The sequence below is a fragment of the Symphalangus syndactylus genome, chromosome 1, assembly GCF_028878055.3.
Source record: "Symphalangus syndactylus isolate Jambi chromosome 1, NHGRI_mSymSyn1-v2.1_pri, whole genome shotgun sequence".
Taxonomy (NCBI): Eukaryota; Metazoa; Chordata; class Mammalia; order Primates; family Hylobatidae; genus Symphalangus; species Symphalangus syndactylus.
In genome coordinates, this window is record NC_072423.2 from 128,647,524 (window position 1) to 128,669,146 (window position 21,623).

Sequence of the window (21,623 nt, forward strand, 5' to 3'; positions counted from 1 at the left end):
TTTGGGAGAAGTAAGTTGGAAATAGCAATAAAGAGAGATTAATTGCCCAAAGCATTTTATTGATTTGCCATGAGTGGGTAAATATATCAAGTTAAAAACTGACTCTGCTCCACCAAAGAGGACATGAAGGTTTTGGAATGGCTGAGAGGTGAATGCAGATGGCAAGCGCAGACGGCAGAGATGAATTTAAGTACCTTGTACACTATCCCCGTAATGATATTTTTCAAGCCCCCAGAAACCTATTTTTATGTTGACTGTATTGTGTGTGGCTTTGTTTTCCCTTGTTTATCAAGAGAAAAAAATTAAAGTAAACCCAATTCACAACTTACAGCTCCAATCTGAACAATGGAGAATAATTTTGTTGTCTAAAAACCTACACTTAAAGCTTATTCATGAACGAAGTCTCAGTATTCAAAAGATGAAATAATAATTTCTTTTCAGTGAAAAATAAATGCTTTTTGCTGTTATTGTCTCAGTGAACTCTCAGGGTAACATAAAGGATCATGCTTCTGAAAAACACCAATAAAGACAAGACAGCAAGTGCCCCTGCATGGACACAAACTCGGCATTGTTCTTTTGAAACAGATGCCTTTGGTGCTACCAGTTCAAGAAAGAACTAAAATTACAGTCTACTTGAAGAACATTTCAAAGTGTGGTTTATGGCACTTTTTACCCCAGAAGTTACGTTCTATAAATGTGGCTGTGATTATAGAAATGACACACACATGCTTGCGTGGAGCAGAAAAGCAGGCTTCTTTCTGTTTCCAGAAGCAGGCCTCTGTAGGTTACTGTTTTTTCTGACTTTTATGGAGTATTGTTTGCAACATAAAGTACTTGAAAAACCCACAGGGTATGTGGAAGGTGCACATGCTTTTGTGAGTGTGAGAGGGAGAGCTGGACGGAAAGGCAGAGCATGCCAGCTGTGACTAGTTATTTCAGCTTTTCTGCAAAATCAGTGATGACTGGGAATCAGCTCCCCAAAGATCACAGCACCAATTGCCTACAGGTCTGTGCTATGGAAGCTCAGCCTTCCATGGCTTGCTACATTTTGGGCACAGAGTGGCCTCGTGTGCCCCCCGACACCATCCGCTCACACATCCATACCCTACACTCACCTCTCATTTTTGGAGCTCCCCTCCCCACTACCTCTTTGGGCGGGCCTAGTCCACAACCCCAGAACATTATTCATTGGTACTTTCAAAGGTCTGGGGTGGGTATGATTAGACACTGAAGAAATCTCAACTCTCCTATGTAGGGGTAATCAGAGCTTGGATATGGAATTAGAATCAGAAAAAGAGAACTAGCACAAACAGAAAAAAACAGCACTGCTAAACAGGTGAGAGATCAAGAGGCAGAGGCCATGGGAGTCATATCAACAGAGTGCACAGCTTCAGCTTTGTTCACTCTCATCAACTACACTAACGTTTCTGTGGTTTTTTGTTTTTCAAAAGCTCATATTGAAAAATCATCCAAGATACACTGCTGTACTAGCAAGAATCGTCCTACCTAAAAACACTTCCTCTAAGTACATACTGTCTTGCTGATGTGAGCTTTTCTCTTTACCTGATACTATCTAATAATGATGTTACAATATTTTTGCACTGGAGATTTGGAATATTGAAACCTTTCGGTCCAGCAGTGTCTTATTATTAGTTTTTTTTTTTTTTGAGACAGGGCCTCACTCTGTTGCTCAGGCTGGAGTGCAGTGGCATGATCGTGGCTCACTGCAACCTCCTCCTCCCAGGTCCAAGGGATCCTCCTATCTCAGCCTTACAAGTAGCTGGGACCACAGGGGTGCACCACCATGCCTGGCTTATTTTTTGTATTTTTGATACAGATGGAGTTTTGCCATATTGTCCAAGCTGGTCTCAAACTCCTGACCTCAAGTGATCCACCCACCTCAGGCTCCCAAAGTGCTGGGATTATAGGCATGAGCCACCATGCCTGGCCTGGCCTGGCCCAGTAGTTTTCACAAAAGATAGCACACATGTTACTGTGGTCAGCAATTTTTTTTTTTGAGACGCAGTCTTGCTCTGTCACCAGGCTGGAGTGCAGTGGCGTGATCTTGGCTCAGTGCAACCTCTGCCTCCTGGGTTCAAGCGATTATCCTGCCTCAGCCTCCCAAGTAGCTGGGATTACAGGCACCTGCCACCACGCCCAGCTAATTTTTGTATTTTTAGTAGAGACGGGGTTTCACTATGTTGGCCAGGCTGGTCTCAATCTTCTGACCTCGTGATCTGCCTGCCTCGGCCTCCCAAAGTGCTGGGATTACAAAGCATGAGCCACAGTGCCCAGCCAGCAAGATAATTTTAAGATATATTCAATATATTCAGATATTTATCCTTTTAATAGTTATTTTTTTTAATAATGCATATTAGAAAAAATATCACAAGCACGTCAGTCACTGCACTTAGTAGCATAACTTCCCATGAGCTTATCACTGATGTCCAAGGCCAGGTCTGAATAGATGCTTTCTGGGGCAACCTGTTAGCATATGAAAATCATGAACACTGATCTATGATCCCCAGAATTGAGGAAATGAATCTCCTGCCTCTTTGCCCTGAGACTATGGATAAGTTCCTCCTGACAATATCATACCATGCAGCCCTGTGAAGAGGGAGACTTCCCAGCCCCCTGCCAGCCTTGAGAGCCTAGCCTCAAGCTTCAACAGTAGGTCTCCTTTCTCCAATCAAACACAACATTAGTTGGGATTTTGCAACATTTAATCAAAAAAGAATCTGGCATCTTAAAAGTTAGGTTTACAAACTTGACACATTCTCAATATTAGCAATTTATCTATTTAAACATTGTCTAAGAAAATATGATCTATGAAGACATTAATACATTAATAAGATACTTAAGAGTTCATTATAAGCTACAACACTTTGCAAATAAGTATCCAGTTTAATTGTAACAAACCACAATTTGTGAGCAAATTTAAGAATATAAAAAACATTAATTAGTTAAATACAATTCTCTGGGAATATACATTATACCTACAGCTGTTTTTACAGTAAGAGTCTTCCTTTTTTTTTCCTTTTAATTATCAAAATGGTAAATCACTGTATGGTCCTGGATCTCCATGCTATAAAACTGAAATATGTGTTTCCAGCGTAGCAGATGGTGACCAGGAAGGCAAAGAACTGGAGAAAACAAAGTATAATAGAAGTGTGGTTTAGGGCACATCCTAATTAGCAAAAGTTATCATTTCACCTCCATGGAATCATGCACTCACTACCTTCTCTTGATACCAGGCCTTGTCGTCTAAAACTACTTTATTGGTTCAATTACTATCCTTCTCAAATGATTTCTGGTTATGCTGTTTTTATTTTGGAGAACATCTGAAAGCCTGTAGTTTTGCTCAAATAACCTCAGGGAGTTCACTTAGGAGTGAATACGGCGGCAGTGCATCTGAGAAAAGTATATCATTTCTAATTTAGCACAGGCAATCTAGGTCTGGGGTACAATCTCGGATTGCTACAGTGTCAGTTCACATAAATGAGTCGAGTGGGCCAGAGTAAGCAATGAGCCCACATGGTATGTGAGGTGTGAACAGGGAGGAGGAAAATGCAGGCCCTTCTTAATTAATGGGGCAGCCTCCACCCAGTTCTAGTTCATTCTTGCTATGTGTTAACTTGAGCCCAGTCTTGACAAAGCTTGTGATTTTTAATGTCACCAGCATCCATGTGCTCTACTTTTATTTTATTTTGTTTTTTTGAGGCGGAGTTTCACTCTTGTTGCCCAAGCTGGAGTGCAATGGCGTGATCTTGGCTCACTGCAACCTCTGCCTCCTGGTTTCAAGTGAGTCTCCTGCCTCAGCATCCCAAGTAGCTGGGATTACAGGTGCCCGCCACCACCCCTGGCTCATTTTTTTGTATTTTTAGTAGAGATGGGGTTTCACCATGTTGGCCACGCTGGCCTTGAACTCCTGACCTCAGGTGATCCACCCGCCTAGGCCTCCCAAAGTGCTGGGATTACAGGCATGTGCCACTGTGCCCGACCAATCTACTTTTAAATAGAGATCTTCAAACAGAAATAAAAGTAAAGAATATGATGAACCCCCATGTACCACCAATCAGCTTTGACATAATCATTTTGGCATTTCTGTCTAACTGCCTCCCTCCTTCCCACGATAGGCTTCTTTTGGAGATGGGCTATTTTAAGGCCAATCTCAGAGAGATTCTTAATACCAGTTTTTTTTAATTAGAAAAATCATACACACTTATAGTTTAAAAATGCAAACAGAAGTATATAAATTAAAAAGTAAGGTCAGGTGCGGTGGCTCAAGCGCCTGTAATTCCAGCACTTTGGGAGGCCAAGGCAGGAAGATCACCTGAGCCCAGGAAATCCAGACCAGCCTGTGCAACATAGCGAGACTTAGTCTCTACAAAAAAAACATTAGCTGGGCATGGTGGTGCAGGATTCTAGTCCCAGCTATTCAGGAGGCTGAGGTAGGAGGATGGCTCAAGCTGAGGAGTTCCAGGTTGCAGTGAGCTATAATTATGCCACTGCACTCCAGCCTGGGTGATGGAGCAAGACCCCTTCTCTAAAAAAAAAAAAAAAAAAAAAAAATAGAAGTTCCTTGTCCCATTCGCCTCATTTCCCGATCCCAGTCTCTAGAAGGAACCTCTACCGGTATATATTTTTCTAGGCATTCTCAATGCATAAACAAATATTTTCACTTAACAAAAAAACTAAATGGAATTACATTCTGTTCATTTTCTGCAACCTTCCCCCACTTAGTAAATTATAGGCAGTAGAATTATTCTTAGCCTGCTTTAAACAGCTTTTCTCCCTTGAATATTTATCTTGTTCCAGTTATTTGGCATTCACTCAAGCAGTCTCCCAGGCTTTTCCCACTTTGGGCCAGGAGGGCCCCCTGCCCCCTGCCAGTTTTAGATATTTTCAAATCAATAAGCCAATTGCTAATTTATCACTACTGCAAGCGCTGCTTTTTCCTGCAGATGACTCTGTCTTCCCCAATCCCAAGCAAGCCTTGGAGAGGGAAGAGGAGGATCATGTGGGGATGGAGGGCTACTCACCGATGAGGCCGCCCAGCTGTTGAAGTTGTGACTGTCCCTCTCAGGGGAGACGGAAGATGCATCTACAACAGCGGCAGAGAGGTACAAGACGAAGGCACTGCCGTTAAAGCACAGGCCCTGGGGGGACACAGGGGCAGAGTGTTTAGGGAGAGGGGAGGGTCTGCACACCTCTGGACTTCAGAAGTGACGAGGGCTGTACCTCTGGTGTGGGAAGGGGCCCCCAGGTGGACACCTGTGGGAGGGTGAGGGACAAGGCTGTGGGAAGGCAGCTCTCAGGGCCTTGGGGAGGCAGCAAGTGCAAGAGGAGAGGGTTTTACGGCAGCTCATACCAGATGCTGCCCCTGCCCCCACAAGACACTGAGACTGCATGCCGCCCCTTCAGTCATTTTGCTTCTTCCGTTTGCTCCTGAGCCTCATCTCATCCAGATGTCAGCCAAGCTGACGCTGTCTGAGGATGGCAGGCAGCAGTGGCAGCCACTCAGTGGGCTCAGCCTCAGCCCCTGGCCCTCAGCCGCAGCTGTAGCCCTTGCATGTGTCCCTGACATAGAGGCGCAATAGAGTGTCCCCCAAAACAGGCCCAGCTGACTCCCTAACCCCCTGTTCCAAACAGGGAGGGATATTTAAATGAGCTCCTCTGTCCTAGCTGCAAGTTCTTAAAAAGGCGGTTATAGCCCTTTGGGAACTAATGTCACCCTTGGCTTCACCTTATTTGTTCCTATTTTTAGAGAAGATATGTAAGTCCCGGTAGGTATTTGGTTTTCAGTTATGTCTAAACTCTAAGAAACCATGTTCTGAAACATGCATAGGAAACCATGCAAAGCTGGCTCCTGCCTGAACACATGGGAGGGGCAGGAGTGAGGTGAAACCAGAGCAGAAACCAACTGGGGAGGAAGGGGGATGCCTCTCAGGAGTGGGCCCTCTGTGGTCTAACATCTTTCCCTCAGTAACTTGGAGACAGAAGAAGGGGTAGGGGAAAGGGAGGAAGCAATCTCTCTCTTCTCAGAGAAAAAAAAGCTACATAGAATTTTCCCACTGCAGGCCCTAGCATTGTGGCAGAGGTTGTATGTCCCTGTTGCCACCTCCACCTGTGCTCACACTGTCCCCAGGTCAGGGCACTTAACCTTTAAGATAAGGGCTTCACCACAGTCAGATCCAGGGTCAGGCTGCCGAAACTGTCCCCTAAGAAGCCCTGGTCTCACTAAATGACTCATTAGGAATGTTGGTTGTGTTTTTTTGTTTACTTTTTGGTCTAGAAACACATCTGTGCATTAACACACACGCCCTTACTGGTATTTTTTCTCCCATATCACCTCTTAGAATATAGAGTCACACACATTTAGTACTTGCCAAACCATTTAGTCTTGTCTTGCCACTAATACTTCATAATTTAACTTTTCCCCTACTGATGGGCGTTTCAATGTTGCTAATTTTTCCAGGATTATAAATGCTGCTGCAATGAACATCTTTGAGGATGTGTTTCAGGGCTCTCATGCGTGTCTAGTTCTTTATACAAGGAAAGAATGCGAATGAATGAAAGAGAATTCAGGGAAAGCTCAGCCTGGCCAGTACTGCCCTGACGTCCTGGGCCTTGTGCATGAGCCCACATGGACGAGGGGGCCAGAGAGGAGATGGGGAAAGAAAGACTCTCTGAGTCTAGGACCTGTGAACATGCAATGACCCCATCTCTCACTAAGTATGGCCCATTTTTCTGAACTCTAAAGAAAAAAGAAATTGCTATTTCCCTTGGAAAGAATTGGGGAAGGGGAAGAGGGTTGGTAGAGACGTGAGTAGAAGGCAGGGGCATTCTCCCGCTGTGCACCCCCCACACTGGGAGCTCTGCCAGGTTATTACAAGCCTCTCTCAGGCACTATCTCACAGTGCCTAACTTTGTGACTTCCCTAGTCTTGTTTAACACTCCCGAAAGTAAACATGTCCAGGGGAATGCCTGGGTTGGAGGAAATGTAGTGAAAATAGGTGGAGAGATGAAAGAAAAGAGAAGAGCAAAGAAACCAGGATCATGATAAAGGTTGAAAAAAGAAATCTGGGCTACAGAAATGAAGGAGGGATATGTGAAGCTTCAGAAGGTTCTAGAATGTTACTTAGCTTCATAGAAACATGAGGTCTTGTTGCTGTAGAGAAATAGGCCCTGGATCAGAGACTCTTCAAGTTGAAAAACCTGATAGCTCCTCCAACTGAAATGCCAGTTCCCTGGGCCACAGTGAAAGAGAGCTACAAGGACAATATAGTAATTTAAAAATTCTGCTGGGTGCAGTGGCTCACACCTGTAATCCCAGCACTCTGGGAGGCCGAGGCAAGTGGATCACCTGAGATGTCAGGAGTTTGAGACCATCCTGGCCAACATGGTGAAATCCCATCTCTACTAAAAATACAAAAATTAGCCGAGCGTGGTGATGGGCCCTGTAATCCCAGCTACTCGGGAGGCTGAGGCTCGAGAATCACTTGAACCTGGGAGGGGGAGGTTGCAGTGAGCCGAGATCACGCCACTGCACTCCAACCTGGGTGACAGAGTGAGACTCCATCTCAAAAACAAAAACAAACAAACAACAACAACAACAACAACACACAAAAAAACAGAAGGTTTCCAACTTCTTTTTTTAGAGGAAGGGAGGAGAGAGAAGTCCACTCTTTTCTGAAAGTCAATCCCTCCTTGGTATAAAAATGTTCTCTTTTTTTTTTCTCTCAAATACCGGCTTATTTTTACCTAGCTATGCATAGTACTTGTGGACATATTAAGATAAATCTCAGATCTCAAGATAATGGAAAGAAGCCCTGAGATAATATACAGTTAGTAAATTTGGCTGTGGGGACATGACCCAAGATGGTGGCTTAGGAAAGAGAGTTTACTCCTATCTAAGGTTTAGGCAGCCAGAGCTGGTCTGGCAGCCTCGGAGTGACAGGGACACAGGCTCCATCCACAATACTTGGCCATCTCCAGGTTCTCACCATTCTCCACATGGCCCAGGAGGTGTCTCACTACCACAGCAGAATCTCAGCTGCTAGGAAGGGGAGGAGGGGGAGGAGAAAAAAAGCAGCCCCACTTTGGGGCCATGAAGCTTCACACATCACTGCTGCAAACATCCCCTCAGCTGGAACTCAGTCCCAGGGCCCACCCAGTGGCAGAGTGGCCAAGGCTCAACTGAAACTTCTATTACTACAGAAGAAAATGGATAGTGGGGGATAATGAGCAGCTCCTGTCCCTGGTGTTACATCTATTCAGATAGCTAAGAAGGCAAGATTTTCAGGCATCTGATACTGGGCCCTCAAGAGTTGAAAGACATAGCTACCTAGGTTCACCATCTGGCATACCCAAACCACCAAAAATTTAAGTGAACAGGTGGGAAGGATGGCTCCCCTGGAACTTCACCTGCCTCTCTTTTTAGCATTTATTTAAATATCCTTCTGCTTAGTATAGTCAGCCTTGTACACATCTTTTCCATCAGAGTCCATTTCTTTTCTGTCTTTTTTTTTTTTCTTTTGAGACAGAATCTTACTCTGTCACCCAGTCTGACTGCAGTAGTGCGATCTTGGCTCACTGCAACCTCTGCCTCTCAGGTTCAAGCGATTCTCCTGCCTCAGCCTCCTGAGTAGCTGGCACTACAGGCGCATGCCACCATGCCCGGCTAATTTTTTGTATTTTTAGTAGAGATGGGGTTTCACCGGGTTAGCCAAAATGGTCTCAATCTCCTGATTTCATGATCCACCCGCCTCAGCCTCCCAAAGTGCTGGGATTACAGGCGTGAGCCACCGCGCCCGGCCTAATTTTTATTTTTAGTAGAGACAGGTCTTGCTATGTTGCCCAGGCTGGTCTTGAACTCCTGGGCTCAAGTGATCCTCCTGCCTTGGACTCCTAAAGTGCTGGGATTACAAGGCATGAGCCACTGCACCTGGCCCAGAGTCCGTTTCTTAAGGGTGGTAGGGATGTCCTCTTCACCTGTGGCTTGCCTTTCTGGCCCTCTAATCCCTATTACCACACATTGGTGGAAGAGACACTCATGCTTGGTGGAAGAGACACTCATGCTTGACAGAAGAGATTGGGTCTGGGCAAAGGCTGAGGAAAAGGTACAGGCTGATGCTGGATAAGAATCCCGTTTTCCCTCCCCACCTTGTCTACGACCAGCTAGTAAAGGAGCTCAGTGCTACTCAAAGTGCAGGAGTGGTATCAGCACTATCTGGAAATCTGTCAGAAAAGCATGTTCCCAGGCGCTACCCCAGACACACTGAATCAGGTCTGTTGGGAATCTCCATGTAGGTTTCATCTAAAAAGCTATATTTTGAATCCACAACCAAAAAAGAAAGAAGGAAGATATGATAAACAACTAGGAGAAGGGCTGCAGGATACAGGAGATGGGCCAATGCAGCGCTCACAGCTATGTGGCTTTGGGGAAATAACCTCTTTAGCTGTTTCATCTGTGGCAGAGCTGCTGGCTGTCCCCTGCTATGTTTCTCTCTTCTTATGTGGTAATGGAGTTTCCAGCTGAGCACATGGCCTCCTAAAGATTCCACCTTCCAGCCTCCTTTGGAAGATGTGGTCAGGTGACCACGTTTAGGCTAAAGAATGTGAGCAGATGTAACATATACAATGTCAACACTGTGCCTTAAAGGTAAGAAGTGTGCCCTCCATTGCCCACTTTTTACCTTCTCTCCCCCTGACTAGGAATGTAGATATGATGGCAGGTGCTGAAGCTGCCACCTTGGACCACAGGCCAACTGTTAAAGATGGCAAAGTCACAAGAAAGGAGGAACCTGGGGTACAGGTGATCTTATAGAACAGGTGACTTACCTCTGGACTATCACAGGAGAGAGAAATAAGTTTTAAACCAATGCTATTTTGGACCTCTCTTATAGGGATTAAACCTACCATCAAACTGATTGTACTCAATTTACAAAATGGGAAAAACTATACAAGTCTCACCCATCTCAAAGGAGACCATATTGTTAAAGAGTTGTGTAAACTATAAAGTATACACAGTAACTTACTTTTCTTATTCCTGTTTAATGATTCTATCAGCTAGAGGCCAGAGGCAGTCATTTAGAACTTGACTGTGCCCGTCAGGCTAAGGCATTTGCATTGACTTGTGAAGAGGAGACAGGAAGACTCAGTGGATCCTGCTTATAACATGATCCCACCAGGTGACAGCAGGGACTTAGGCCTGTAGGTTCAGGCAGGCTGGTTGGAGACAGAGCCAACAGGAAGGTCCCATTTTCTGACTCTCAGCCTCTGCTAATAAGTCATGTGCTCAGTTCCGGCACCATCATTAGAAGAAGGGTCTTTTGGAAGATTTACAATAACAAATGGGACTCTTTAGAGCTGCTATGCTGAAAAGACCGCCAAGACCCAACATCTAGGCTGGCACTTCCTGCTCAGGATGGCACAGTGGAAATGGCTACTTCCAAGGGCAAGAGAAACTGGAATATCTGTGTATACTGGGAGCCAAACAGACTCCAAGGTTCACAACTGTGGTTGGTATTAGAAGACCTGCCTCCCATTCCTGGCTCTCAAGCATCCTCTCAGTGCCCCAGTTTCTTCATCTGCAAAATGGAAATAATGCATTCTATCTTTGCAGAGTTACTGTAAGGATTAAATGAAATGATGTAAAATATAAAGGACCCAGTGTGATATCTGGCACACAGTATGTGCTTAAGAAATAGTAACTGCCGGCCAGGTGCGGTGGCTCTAGCCTGTAATCCCAGCACTTTGGGAGGCCAAGATGGGCAGATTACCTGAGGTCAGGAGTTCAAGACCAGCCTGGCTAACACGGTGAAACCCTGTCTCTACTAAAAAAATACAAAAATTAGCTGGGTGTGGTGGTGGGCGCCTGTAATCCCAGATACTCAGGAGGCTGAAGCAGGAGAATTGTTTGAACCCGAGAGGTGGAGGGTATAGTGAGCCGAGATTGCACCACTGTACTCCAGCCTGGGCAATAAAGTAAGGCTCCATCTCCAAAAAAAAAAAAGAAAAAAAATAGTAGCTGCTTTTACTGGTAAAAGGAGACAAACATCCCTGCTCTCTGGAGCTCACAAGGCTTGCAGTGAGGTCAGCAGGGATGAGCTACAGAGGACGAATCCTCAGGAAACGCATGCATGTAGACCCTAGTGCTTGGTGCTATGAAGAAGGCAAATTTTATTGCTCTGAACTTTTAGCTTAAATCAGATTTGTTGGAAAACCTATCCAAGTCTCCCTGAATAAATGGTATCATAACAGTTGTAGCCCAGGAGCTCAGAGGCGCTAGTAGGAACCAGCTGTGGTTTCTGCTGCGTATTAAAAATGGATATAGGTCACTTTCTACCTCCCCAGACACATTAAGGGAATGAGCTATTGTTAAGATAAGATTCCAATGCAAAGTTCATGCCTTATCAATGGAGGCACTACACGTGAGATTATAAAACTCTGGTTTCTGCAGTGATCTCCCAGGCAAGTTCCCAGGGGACTAAAACCAAGTCTACCAATCCCTTCTCTGCAATCTTAGATTCCCTAAATGCTCTGAAAAGCAAGAGTAAATTCAAAAGTCATTTGGTAGTAAAAGCTGACCTGAGCTGACATGGGAGCAATGTGGTCTTCATTATCCCTCTTAGCAGGAAAATCCACGTGTTCTTGCAGAAACATTAATTTGTCTCATTACAGTGCAGCCCCAGACTCAGGCGTACATATTGTCGTAAATGCACTAAATCACCTTATTACCTTTCCAAAATTTGAAAAAACAAACAAACAAACAAACAAAACAAAACAAAACAAAAACTCTTAGGCCGGGCGCCGTGGCTCACGCCTGTAATCCCAGCACTTTGGGAGACCGAGGCGGGTGGATGACCTGAGTTCGGGAGTGTGAGATCAGCCTGACCAACATGGAAAAACCCTGTCTCTACTAAAAATACAAAATTAGCTGGGCGTGGTGGCATATGCCTGTAATCCCAGCTACACAGGAGGCTGAGGCAGGAGAATCGCTTGAACCCGGGAGGTGGAGGTTGCAGTGAACCGAGATTGCGCCATTGCACTCCAGCCTGGGCAACAAGAGTGAAACTCCGTCTCAAAACAAAACAAAACAAACTGTTAATTCACATCTGACCCAAAGGTTTTGACTCAGGGATTATGGATCTATAACTATTTTTAAACCAGTGTTTCTCACACTTTAGATGCCTAAGAATTATCTGGAAATCTTGTCATAATAGAGATCCTGAAGCCCTCTACAGAATTTCTGATTCAGTCAGTACAAATCAGAATTAGAGTAGGGCCTAACATTCCGTATTCCTAATAATCTCCCAGTGATGCTGCTGGTCCAGGGACCACACTTTGAGTAGCAAGAGTTTAGGCAGTCCAATTCGGCACCAGGAGCCTGTCAGCTGCTTCAGCACAAAGTCCCAGCCTGACACTTGCTATGCTCCTGATTTGTGCTGGGACACGACAGTTGGGCTGGCATCTGAATCCCCCACAGGCTGTTCTGTAAGAGATTCTGCTGGGCACTGGAAAATATGGAAGTTTAGTCAGAGCCTTTAGTTGTTAACAGATGGAAGCTTTTTCCATTCTCCACTCTGGATATTTGGTTAACACCATGTACCCAACTCACAAATGCTTTGAGAAGTTACAAAGGTGTATTTAGTTGTAACAGTAAACATAAACCCCAACCAGAAGTCAGACATGTTTGACCTGTAGCTTCTGCCAGCAGCAAATGAATTCTAAGAATATGGCTGTAAGCATTTTAAAATTGGGAGAGTTCACACCAAAGCTCAGATTTCTAGATTGCCTTAGAAAACAAACAGAAAATTTAGCAATCCTGGGAGCACATTTCCAGCTATTTATTTGTGAAGTGAAGCATATTCTCAAGTTGTTTAAGATGGTAAGAAAGTGTGTCTGGGTGGCAAGGTTCAATACCATGCTGAGTTTACTCACTTGTACGACCTGACTGGTGCCTCACACATGTGAGTGTGCAACCCCTGACCTGGAGGCTGACAGCCTTGCTTAAGGGGGATAAATGATTAAACCCTTCTAAAGGGATTAGGAGTCCTGGTTTCCTGGTGTCTGGCTGCAGTTCCTACCTACTGGAGCAGGATGAGATCAGAAAACAAATGCAGATGGAATTCAAAAGATGTGGACCCCTACTGTATGTAAATCTGTGCAAAGTCACAAGACTCCAAACCTCAGTTTCCTTATCTATAAAATGGGGACACACCTTACAATAATAAATTCTGATAATGAAAATCAAAGCATTTTAAAACTAGGGGTGCCGGAAGTAGGCATTGTTAATATTCTTTTTTAAAAGTCCTATTAAAGGCAATATTTTAAAATTTTTAATGTAATAAATCAGTGAAGGAGTTTTAGGCTTGGAGAAGAGAAAGACTATATATGATCTAGACAAGAGGTCTGTAAACTATGGCCTGTGGGTCAAATCTGGCCCACCACTAGTTTTGTTTTGTTTTTTTGAGACAGAGTCTCACTCTGTCACCCAAGCTGGAGTGCAGTGGCGTGATCTCAGCTCATTACAACCTCCGCCTCCTGGGTTCAAGCGATTCTCCTGCCTCAGCCTCCTGAGTAGCTGGGATTACAGGCATGTGCCACTACGCCAGGCTAATTTTTGTATTTATAGTAGAGACGGGATTTCGCCACGTTGGCCAGGCTGGTCTCAAACCCCTGACCTCAGGTGTCTACCCAAAATGCTAAGATTACAGGCGTGAGCCACCGCCCTCCACCACAACCAGTTTTTGTAAATAAAGTTTTACTGGAACACAGCCATGCTCATTCATTTACAAATTGCCTATGGCTTCTCTCAATGCTGCAGGCAGAGTTGAGTGGCTGGGCCATAGGAGTATAGCCCAAGACGACTACAATACTTACTATCTGGTCCTTTACAGAGACAGAATGCCAATTGCTGATCTAGATAACATAACTAGAAATTGAGACTCAGGCAAAAAGGGAAAGAAGGGTACTGTCCATTCCTCCATCCCAACAATTTGCTCCCCTACTACACTGTCCAAGTTCCTCTTCTTCCAAGTTCACAGGCGCTTTCTTCAAGACCCACCCTAGGACACAACTTTCTCCAAAACGGCGTTCCTTAAATTCCAACCTACTTTGATTATTCCCTCATCCTGTGTTCCTATAGTTATTATTACTTCAAGGTGCTAACTTTTTTTGAATCCAGCATCTAAATGAGTCTTTCCCTCCTGATGCCCACCTGAGGCAGCAAAACACCAATTCTAACAAGGCTGCTTCCACCACCCTAGACAGTGATTAAGCACCTTGTTTGGAATTACTTTTCAAACTTGCAACGCTTTCTTGAAAACCTTAATGAAGAGTCCTTACTTTTGGATTTGGGGAAATGGTCAAGAGTCAGTCAATCTGCTCTGTGAAATAAAATCAGACTTGTTTTCCTGGGGGACTTAGCTTAGCAACACAGAAAGAACAAAGCCAGGTGCGTTTTGAACAATGATAGTGTTGTCTGAAAGTCTGCCAACTTAACTTAATCTATAACCACAAATAGACTATATTTCAAATTTGGTTCATAAGTCAGTTATTTGGAACTAAATATTTTTTCTCACATATTGGTTGAAAACAGACAAAAAAATAGTGTCACTGGAGAGCTCTGTTTTATACATAAACACATGTGGTACCATTGGGATTTTTTTTGGAAATCATTTAGCTACTTTGAATTTCCCAACCAGATTGTCAATGCTCTTAAGGCAAGTGGAACCCACTTTCCATCTCTGTGAATCCACTTAGGATGTGTGTGTTCGATCTCCAGGATGAAGCTAAATGTCACTTCTTCTCTGAAGAGTTCCCAGCCATCCTAAGCTGAGGTGGCAGCCTCCATCACTTTCTACACAGCCCCACTGCGGCGTGTGCCACAGGGTCTCGTATCTACTCATTTTCTTATTTATATCCCCTGGACCACATTCACCATCCTGCATCCAGCATGGTGCCAGAGCCAGGATGAGAATCCAGTCATTCCTGACAATTCTCTTTTTCAAATATATAAGAACACCTATGTGTTCTAATAGCAATTTTCTTTTGCATTCTAACTCTATATCCAATGTGCTCCAACATCAAAGAGCTGTGATGTACAAAGGGTTAAGGCCACAGCCCCAGGAGAGGTTTATAGGAAGCACGATCTGCAGAGGTTGGCGCCCTGACGTATTTATTTCCAGTTGACATTGTTAACAGGGAAATAATAAAATGAGAGTCTAAAGGAGAGAACCTGGCTTTTCTTGATTCAGTCTTCTGAGAACTGGTTTGCAATTCTGCCTGAAAGAAATTTCTGGACCTTCTAATGTGCCCAGTTTCACACCCAGGTGTAAGCCACTTGACAGGCAATTAGATGATGTTGAGATTATCTGCTGTGTTGGGTTCTCCATGGTATGGCCCACCTTTCTGGGCAGAGAGACAGTCTTGGATTGACTAGTAGAGGACTAATGCCATCTACCGAGTGGGCACTGGACAAGACCACCACCCACGGCTTCCTTACCACTGTTGTCCAGGGCACCTGAGGAATCCTGGTGTAGGTCATTGTTATGTAGATAATGAGGAAGAAGACGGTGAGGACCCAGTAAAATACAGCTACAAACATGACCCAGCCAAATGCGGGGACCCGGAAGTACTCAGTTCCGGCGATAAGCGTCCATACCAGCAGCCCCAGAACCTGTAAAGTGGTAGAAGCAGTGGAGAGAGGAGGGGAAAGTAGAAGATAAAGAAGGAAGGAGGGACAAAGACAAAAAATTATACAGAATGTCAATTACAACTTATTTATTTATTTATTTGAGACGGAGTCTCGCTCCCGTCGCCCAGGCTGGAGTGCTGTGGAGCAATCTCGGCTCACTGCAACCTCCACCTCCCGGGTTCAAGGGATTCTCCTTCCTTAGCCTCCCGAGTAGCTAGGATTACAAGCGTGCACCACCATGCCTGGCTAAGTCAATTACAACTTTCATGCATATACCCCCACCTTCCCCTGCCATGACTTAAAAATATTACAGGGTTTGCAAACTCATGTGCCTACAAATGCCAGGAAGGTAACCATGGCAGTCCAGGCAGGGACCAATAATATCTTATTTTAGGGGGTTCTCTTAAAATTCAGCTCTAGCTGATAGTTGTGGGCTGGTTTTGCCAGGTCTTCTCCATCCCAGGAGAACACAGAAACTCAAGCTTGTACATAATAATCTTGATTTTAAATATTAGCACTAATCAGGGGTTCTAAAATACCACTTGGTGAAAAACAACATCCATGGCTGGAATTTGCTCCCAGGCTGATACTTGTCAAGGAAACAAGACTGAAGATGCACTTGGAGGTGGTCCCTGGAGCCGATCTGCTTTCAAGGGATGAACCTCCGGGCATTCCCTGCTGTTCTCACAGATGGCCAGTAACATGTGGTCTGAGACAGCTTTCAGAAGACAGAATGAACAACGGCCCAGTCCAGATGTGGACACTCAGTATTTTACCACATGTTGTGCATTTACCCCAGCAATAGTCATCCAATTGCTGACGAGTAAGACCATACCCAAAGCCAAATTAACACCACTCATTAACTAAAGGAAGACTTCATCAAGGAAAAGGAAACTGACCTAAACTGTAGATGTCTTGAGTCCTGGACAAAGGAAGGCTACAGCAAGGTATGCACTCACATTCTAGCACCTTCCAGGTGGACTTTATTACTAAGTCACAAAAAAGTTGAGATGTGAACCACATGCCCAGGACACAGCAACAGGAGTCCAGGGTGGGCTCTAGCCCTGCAAGTCCTGGCTCGCTGTGTGACAGGACAAATAATTTCATTTCTGGTTTAGCTTTCTTTGTGGTATATGAAACAAAATACTAAAGTAACTCTAATCACCAAGATCGGGAGACAGATTTCCTTTATTTGTTTAACATAGGAGCACCTACAGTATTTGGGTTTCCTGCTATCAGGCCCCAAGGACAGTGGTATACAAATTGTACATATCTTGCTTGTAGAGAACTAAAGTCTAGTGGAGGGAAATACCTGACCAATTACAACTGTGGCAAATGTTATGAAGAAGGTAAAGGATATGATAAGGGTCTATGATGGGGGAAATGACCTTGCTGGCAGGCATAGGAAGCATCGGAGAAGTCCAGGCTGAAGAATAACCTGAAGGCTGAAAGCACTAGCAAGACAGAAGCAGGAAGGCAATATTATAGGCAGAGGACACAGCATGGGCAAAGGTCTGAAGGTGGGAAGGGCTCTGCTACCTTCTAGAACCTGTAAGAATGTATAGTAAGTTAGGATATTGGTGCAAAATGTTAGAGAGCTGGGGAAGGTCAGATGATATGAGCCCAGGAGGCCTGGGGATTTTGTGCTTTATCTGAAGGGCAGTGGGAGAGTTTTAAGAAAGAGAATGTTAAGATTAGGCTAGATTTTTTTATAAAGCCACTCTGGCTGCAGGTCGAGAATGGACTTGTGGAGGGGAAAGGGGGAGCAGTGGTGTGGAGACAAATTCAGAGAGCGTGCAATAATCCAAGTGGAAGAATATGAAGTCTTCAAGACCAATATGGTGGCAGTGAATATTGAGAAGTGAGTGAATTCAAGACAAATTTCAGCAGATGGGACTTCAATGGATTAGATATGGGGTTGGGGGAGGAGAAGGGAGAGGATACAATGGAATGATCCCCAGGTCTCTAGAAAGATTTCTGGAGTAGATCAGAGTTTGACTTGTTCTGTTGGAACAATGGAAGAGGAACGGGTTAAGGGAGTGTTGTTCATGAGTTGAATTTTCAACCTACTCAGTTTAAAGTAGTTGAGGACCTTCAAACAGGGATTAGAAGAAGTGGATGTTGAAGAGAGAAGACTTCAGGCCCTTCTTTAAGAAGACTTCCTGTGAAGATCTTGAAGCCATCAGACAGGTTTCCAAGGGACATGTTAAACTGCTTCCCGAGAGAAGCCACTTTCCTGGTACAGTTTGGGTGCCTGTGCCGGGGAGCAGCTAAGACTCTAAATGTTGCTGTTTCTGCTCTTTAGAGTTGAGCATCAATATTCTTTTATCTGCTTGATATTAGTAGATGAATTCCAGAGACAAGATGCTTAATGGAGATGTGCTTTTGTGTTTACATCTGTGGCAACAACACTTATTGAAAGTGAAGATACACAAAATGGGATATAATTCCAGAAAGTGCTCAGCCTCACACTAATGAGGTTTTTGGCCCGAATTGATTCTGACAGGTAATCTATACACATGTATTTGACATTCTGTTGGATCAGTAAGACTGGTAATAGATGTAAGCCTCTGATGGCAGCATCTGAAACATTTCAGGCTTCTTGATTGAGATAGGGTCAGAACGGCCTTTTGTGGATGATTCACATAGGAAACATAACAGTGAGTGAAGAGGCACTGTAGATGTGTTGATGGTGTCTCTCTGTGTGATCACAAGGGCTTAAGAGTTTCCATCACAAGTCTGTATCCAGCTAAACAGGCTCAACTCACAGTTCTTGGCTCTGAATGCAAAAACGTTTTTCATTATTAACAAAAGTGAAGCCTGCTGTCCAGGACTGCATTGTCTAGTTTGCTGGCTGTGGTCGTCTTTTACACAAAGGCACAATATTGTTAACTGAGCCGTCTTTCAAAGAACGGGAATACTTGACCCATGACCTCACAAGCAAACAAAGTAAAAAGAATGTCTCTGTCAAGAAAAGAATTGTTCTACCCAAGTGAATTTCCTAGGTAACTGAAATATATCAAGAAGCAAACCTTTTATCTCCACTATAACCAATACTGATAAAAACCACTCTTCAAAAATGTTACTTATCTTTTGCTTTGTGTTTAAGATAAACCTGAATCTTTATTTGCTTAGACTACAAAAATACTGTCTGTTTTCCCTGATAAGCATTTCTTTTTTAGGCTAAGACTTTCTTTTTTAATGGCAAAACTAAGACTTTTAAACCATTTCAAAGTGATAAATGCAGGTAAAAAAATTAACATAGTGAGCCGGGCATGGTGGCTTACACCTGTAAATCCCAGCACTTTGGGAGGCTGAGGTGGGTGGATCATGAGGTCAAGAGATCGAGACCATCCTGGCCAACATGATGAAACTCCGTCTCTACTAAAAATACAAAAATTAGCTGGGCATGGTGGTATGTGGCTGTAGTCCCAGCTACTCGGGGGGCTGAGGCAGGAGAATCACTTGAACCCAGGAGGCAGAGGTTGCAGTGAGCCAAGATCGCGCCACTACACTCCAACCTCGGCGACAGAGGGAGACTCCATCTCAAAAAAAAAAAAAAAAAAAGTTAACACAGAAGTATATAAAGAAATGACAACCCCCTTCCCTATCTGCCAGTTATAAAAATTCAAGAAAAACCAACATAAACAATTTTGTATTTACCCTTTCTGGCCTCTTTCCTTGCATTTATAACCACTGCCTGCACATCTTTCTCTTTCTCTCTTATAAATATGGATCACTCTGTTCACAGAGTCTATAACTTGCTTCTTTCAGTTAGTAATACCATGGAGGACAACTTTCCACACTACTACACATGCATCTCTGCCAATTTTAACAGTTGCTCAGTCTTCCATAATTCATGTAACGAATCCCCTATTGATGGAAATTTAGGTTGTCTCCTTTATGTTTGTACAAAAATGCTCAGAAACATTTTTATAACCTATGCCTCTGTATACCTGAATTCCCGGACAGATTTCTAGGAGGAAAATTTCTAGAATTTTAAGCTTTAGAGGTACTACCAAATTGTTCTGCAAAAGCTTGTAGTAATTTACTGACCAGGCATAGTGGCTCACGCCTATAATCCCAGCACTTTGGGCTGCTGAGGTGGGCGGATCACTTGAGGCCAGGAGCTTGAGACCAGCCTGGCTAACATGGCGAAACCCCATCTCTACTAAGAATACAAAAATTAGCTGGGCATGGTGGTGCATGCCTGTAATCCCAGCTACTAGGGAGGCTGAGGCAGGAGAATAGCTTGAACTGGGGAAGTGGAGGTTGCAGTGACCTGAGATTGCACCACTATATCCAGCCTGGGCGCAGAGCGAGACTCTGTCTCAAACAAACAAACAAAAAACAAAAACAAAAAACCTTAGTTTACACTGTTATCAGTATATGCATGGTTTTGCACCTTCACCAGATTAAATTTCTATGTTTTAAATGGCTAAAAACCTGATTTTAAAAAAACAGAACCCATGTTTTAACTTTCACTGCTGTGTTGAAATACAGTATAAAGAAAAGTATACAAATCCTAAGTGAACAGCTTGGGCAAGTTTCACTAACTGAACAAACCTGTGTAACCAGCATCCAAATCAAGAAAAAGAACACTGCTAGCACCTGAAAACCTTACCCCCATTTCTAGTTACTCCTCTCCTCTTAAAGAGACAATTGCCCTGATCGCTATCATCCTAGATTAGTTTCTGCTTTTGATCTTCATATAAATGAATCTTATAGTATTCAGTCTTATGTCTGACATCGCTTGCTCAATACTGTCAGAGAGTCATCTGCAATACCAAAGGTAGTTTCTTCTTTCTCCTGGCTTCTCAAATTTGACCATCAGAATCACCTGGAGGGCTTGTTGAAACAAATGGCTAGGCCTACCGCTTGCCTGTGATTCAGGTGTAGGATGGATCTGACAATCTGCACTTCTAACAAGTTCTCAGGTGATGCTGATGCTGCTGGCTCAGGGACTACACATGAAGAAGCACTGATGAATAGCATCTTGTTTCTACTTTAATTTGCATTTTTCTTCATCAGTGTCGAGGACAGTAGAGCATTTTTTTGAATGCTTATAATACTTATCAACCACTTAGAGTTCTCCTCTTATTTCTTGATAGTTTTTTTCTTTTTACTTTTTTTTTTTTTGTGAATGTGTGTGGTTTTTTTTAGACAGTCGCACTCCAACACCCAGGCTGGAGTGCAGTGGCGTGATCTTGGCTCACTGCAACCTCCGCCTCCCGGGTTCAAGGATTCTCATGCTGCAGCCTCCTGAGTAGCTGTAATTATAGGAATGCACCACCATGCCCGGCTAATTTTTTGTATTTTTAGTAGAGATGGGGGTTTCACCATGTTGGCTGGGCTGGTCTCGAATTCCTGACCTCAAGTGATCTGCTCGCCTCATCCTCCCAAAGCACTAGGATTACAGGTGTGAGCCACTGCACCTGGCCAGCCACTGTGCCTGGCCTGATAGGTTTTTAAAAGTGACTTTCTGATTTGTAGAGATCTTTACATAAGCGAGATGGTAACCAACTATATATGTGGCAAATATTTTTTCTATCCAGTTTTATTTTTCAAAGTCATAGAGTCTTTTGTCTATGGAAGTTTTAAGTTTTTACATAATTTTTTTTTTTTCTGAGACAGGGTCTCACTCTGTTGCCCAGGCTGGAGTGCAATGGTATGATCACTGCAGCCTCTACCTCCTGGGCTCAAGTGATCTTTCTATCTCAGCCTCCTGAGTAGCTGGGATTACAGGAATGCACCACATCTGGCTAACTTTTTGATTTTCATTTCTTTGTAGAGATGAGGTCTCGCTATGTTGCCCAGGCTGGTCTCGAACTTGTGGGCTCAAGTGATCCTCCTGCCGTGGTCTCCCAAAGTGCTGGGATTATAGGTGTGAACCACCATGGCTGGCTGACATAATTGGTTT

At 43.9% G+C, this 21,623-nt stretch overlaps 1 protein-coding gene across 2 annotated transcripts in view; it reads right to left on the reverse strand.

The window, feature by feature from the left end:
• Positions 1-2,701: 2,701 nt before the first annotated feature.
• CMTM8 (CKLF like MARVEL transmembrane domain containing 8) overlaps positions 2,702-21,623 on the reverse strand; it is a 131,993-nt gene continuing 113,071 nt past the window's right edge. Inside the window, exons 2-4 of one of the 2 annotated variants that reach the window (XM_055284727.2) lie at positions 15,512-15,685; positions 5,043-5,159; positions 2,702-3,143 (exon numbers count right to left, since the gene is read on the reverse strand). In XM_055284727.2, coding sequence (XP_055140702.1) covers positions 3,060-3,143; positions 5,043-5,159; positions 15,512-15,685 — 375 coding nt within the window. In that variant the 3' untranslated portion in view covers positions 2,702-3,059. The remainder of the gene's footprint in view (positions 3,144-5,042; positions 5,160-15,511; positions 15,686-21,623) is intronic. The other variant, XM_055284728.2, reaches the window with a different exon arrangement.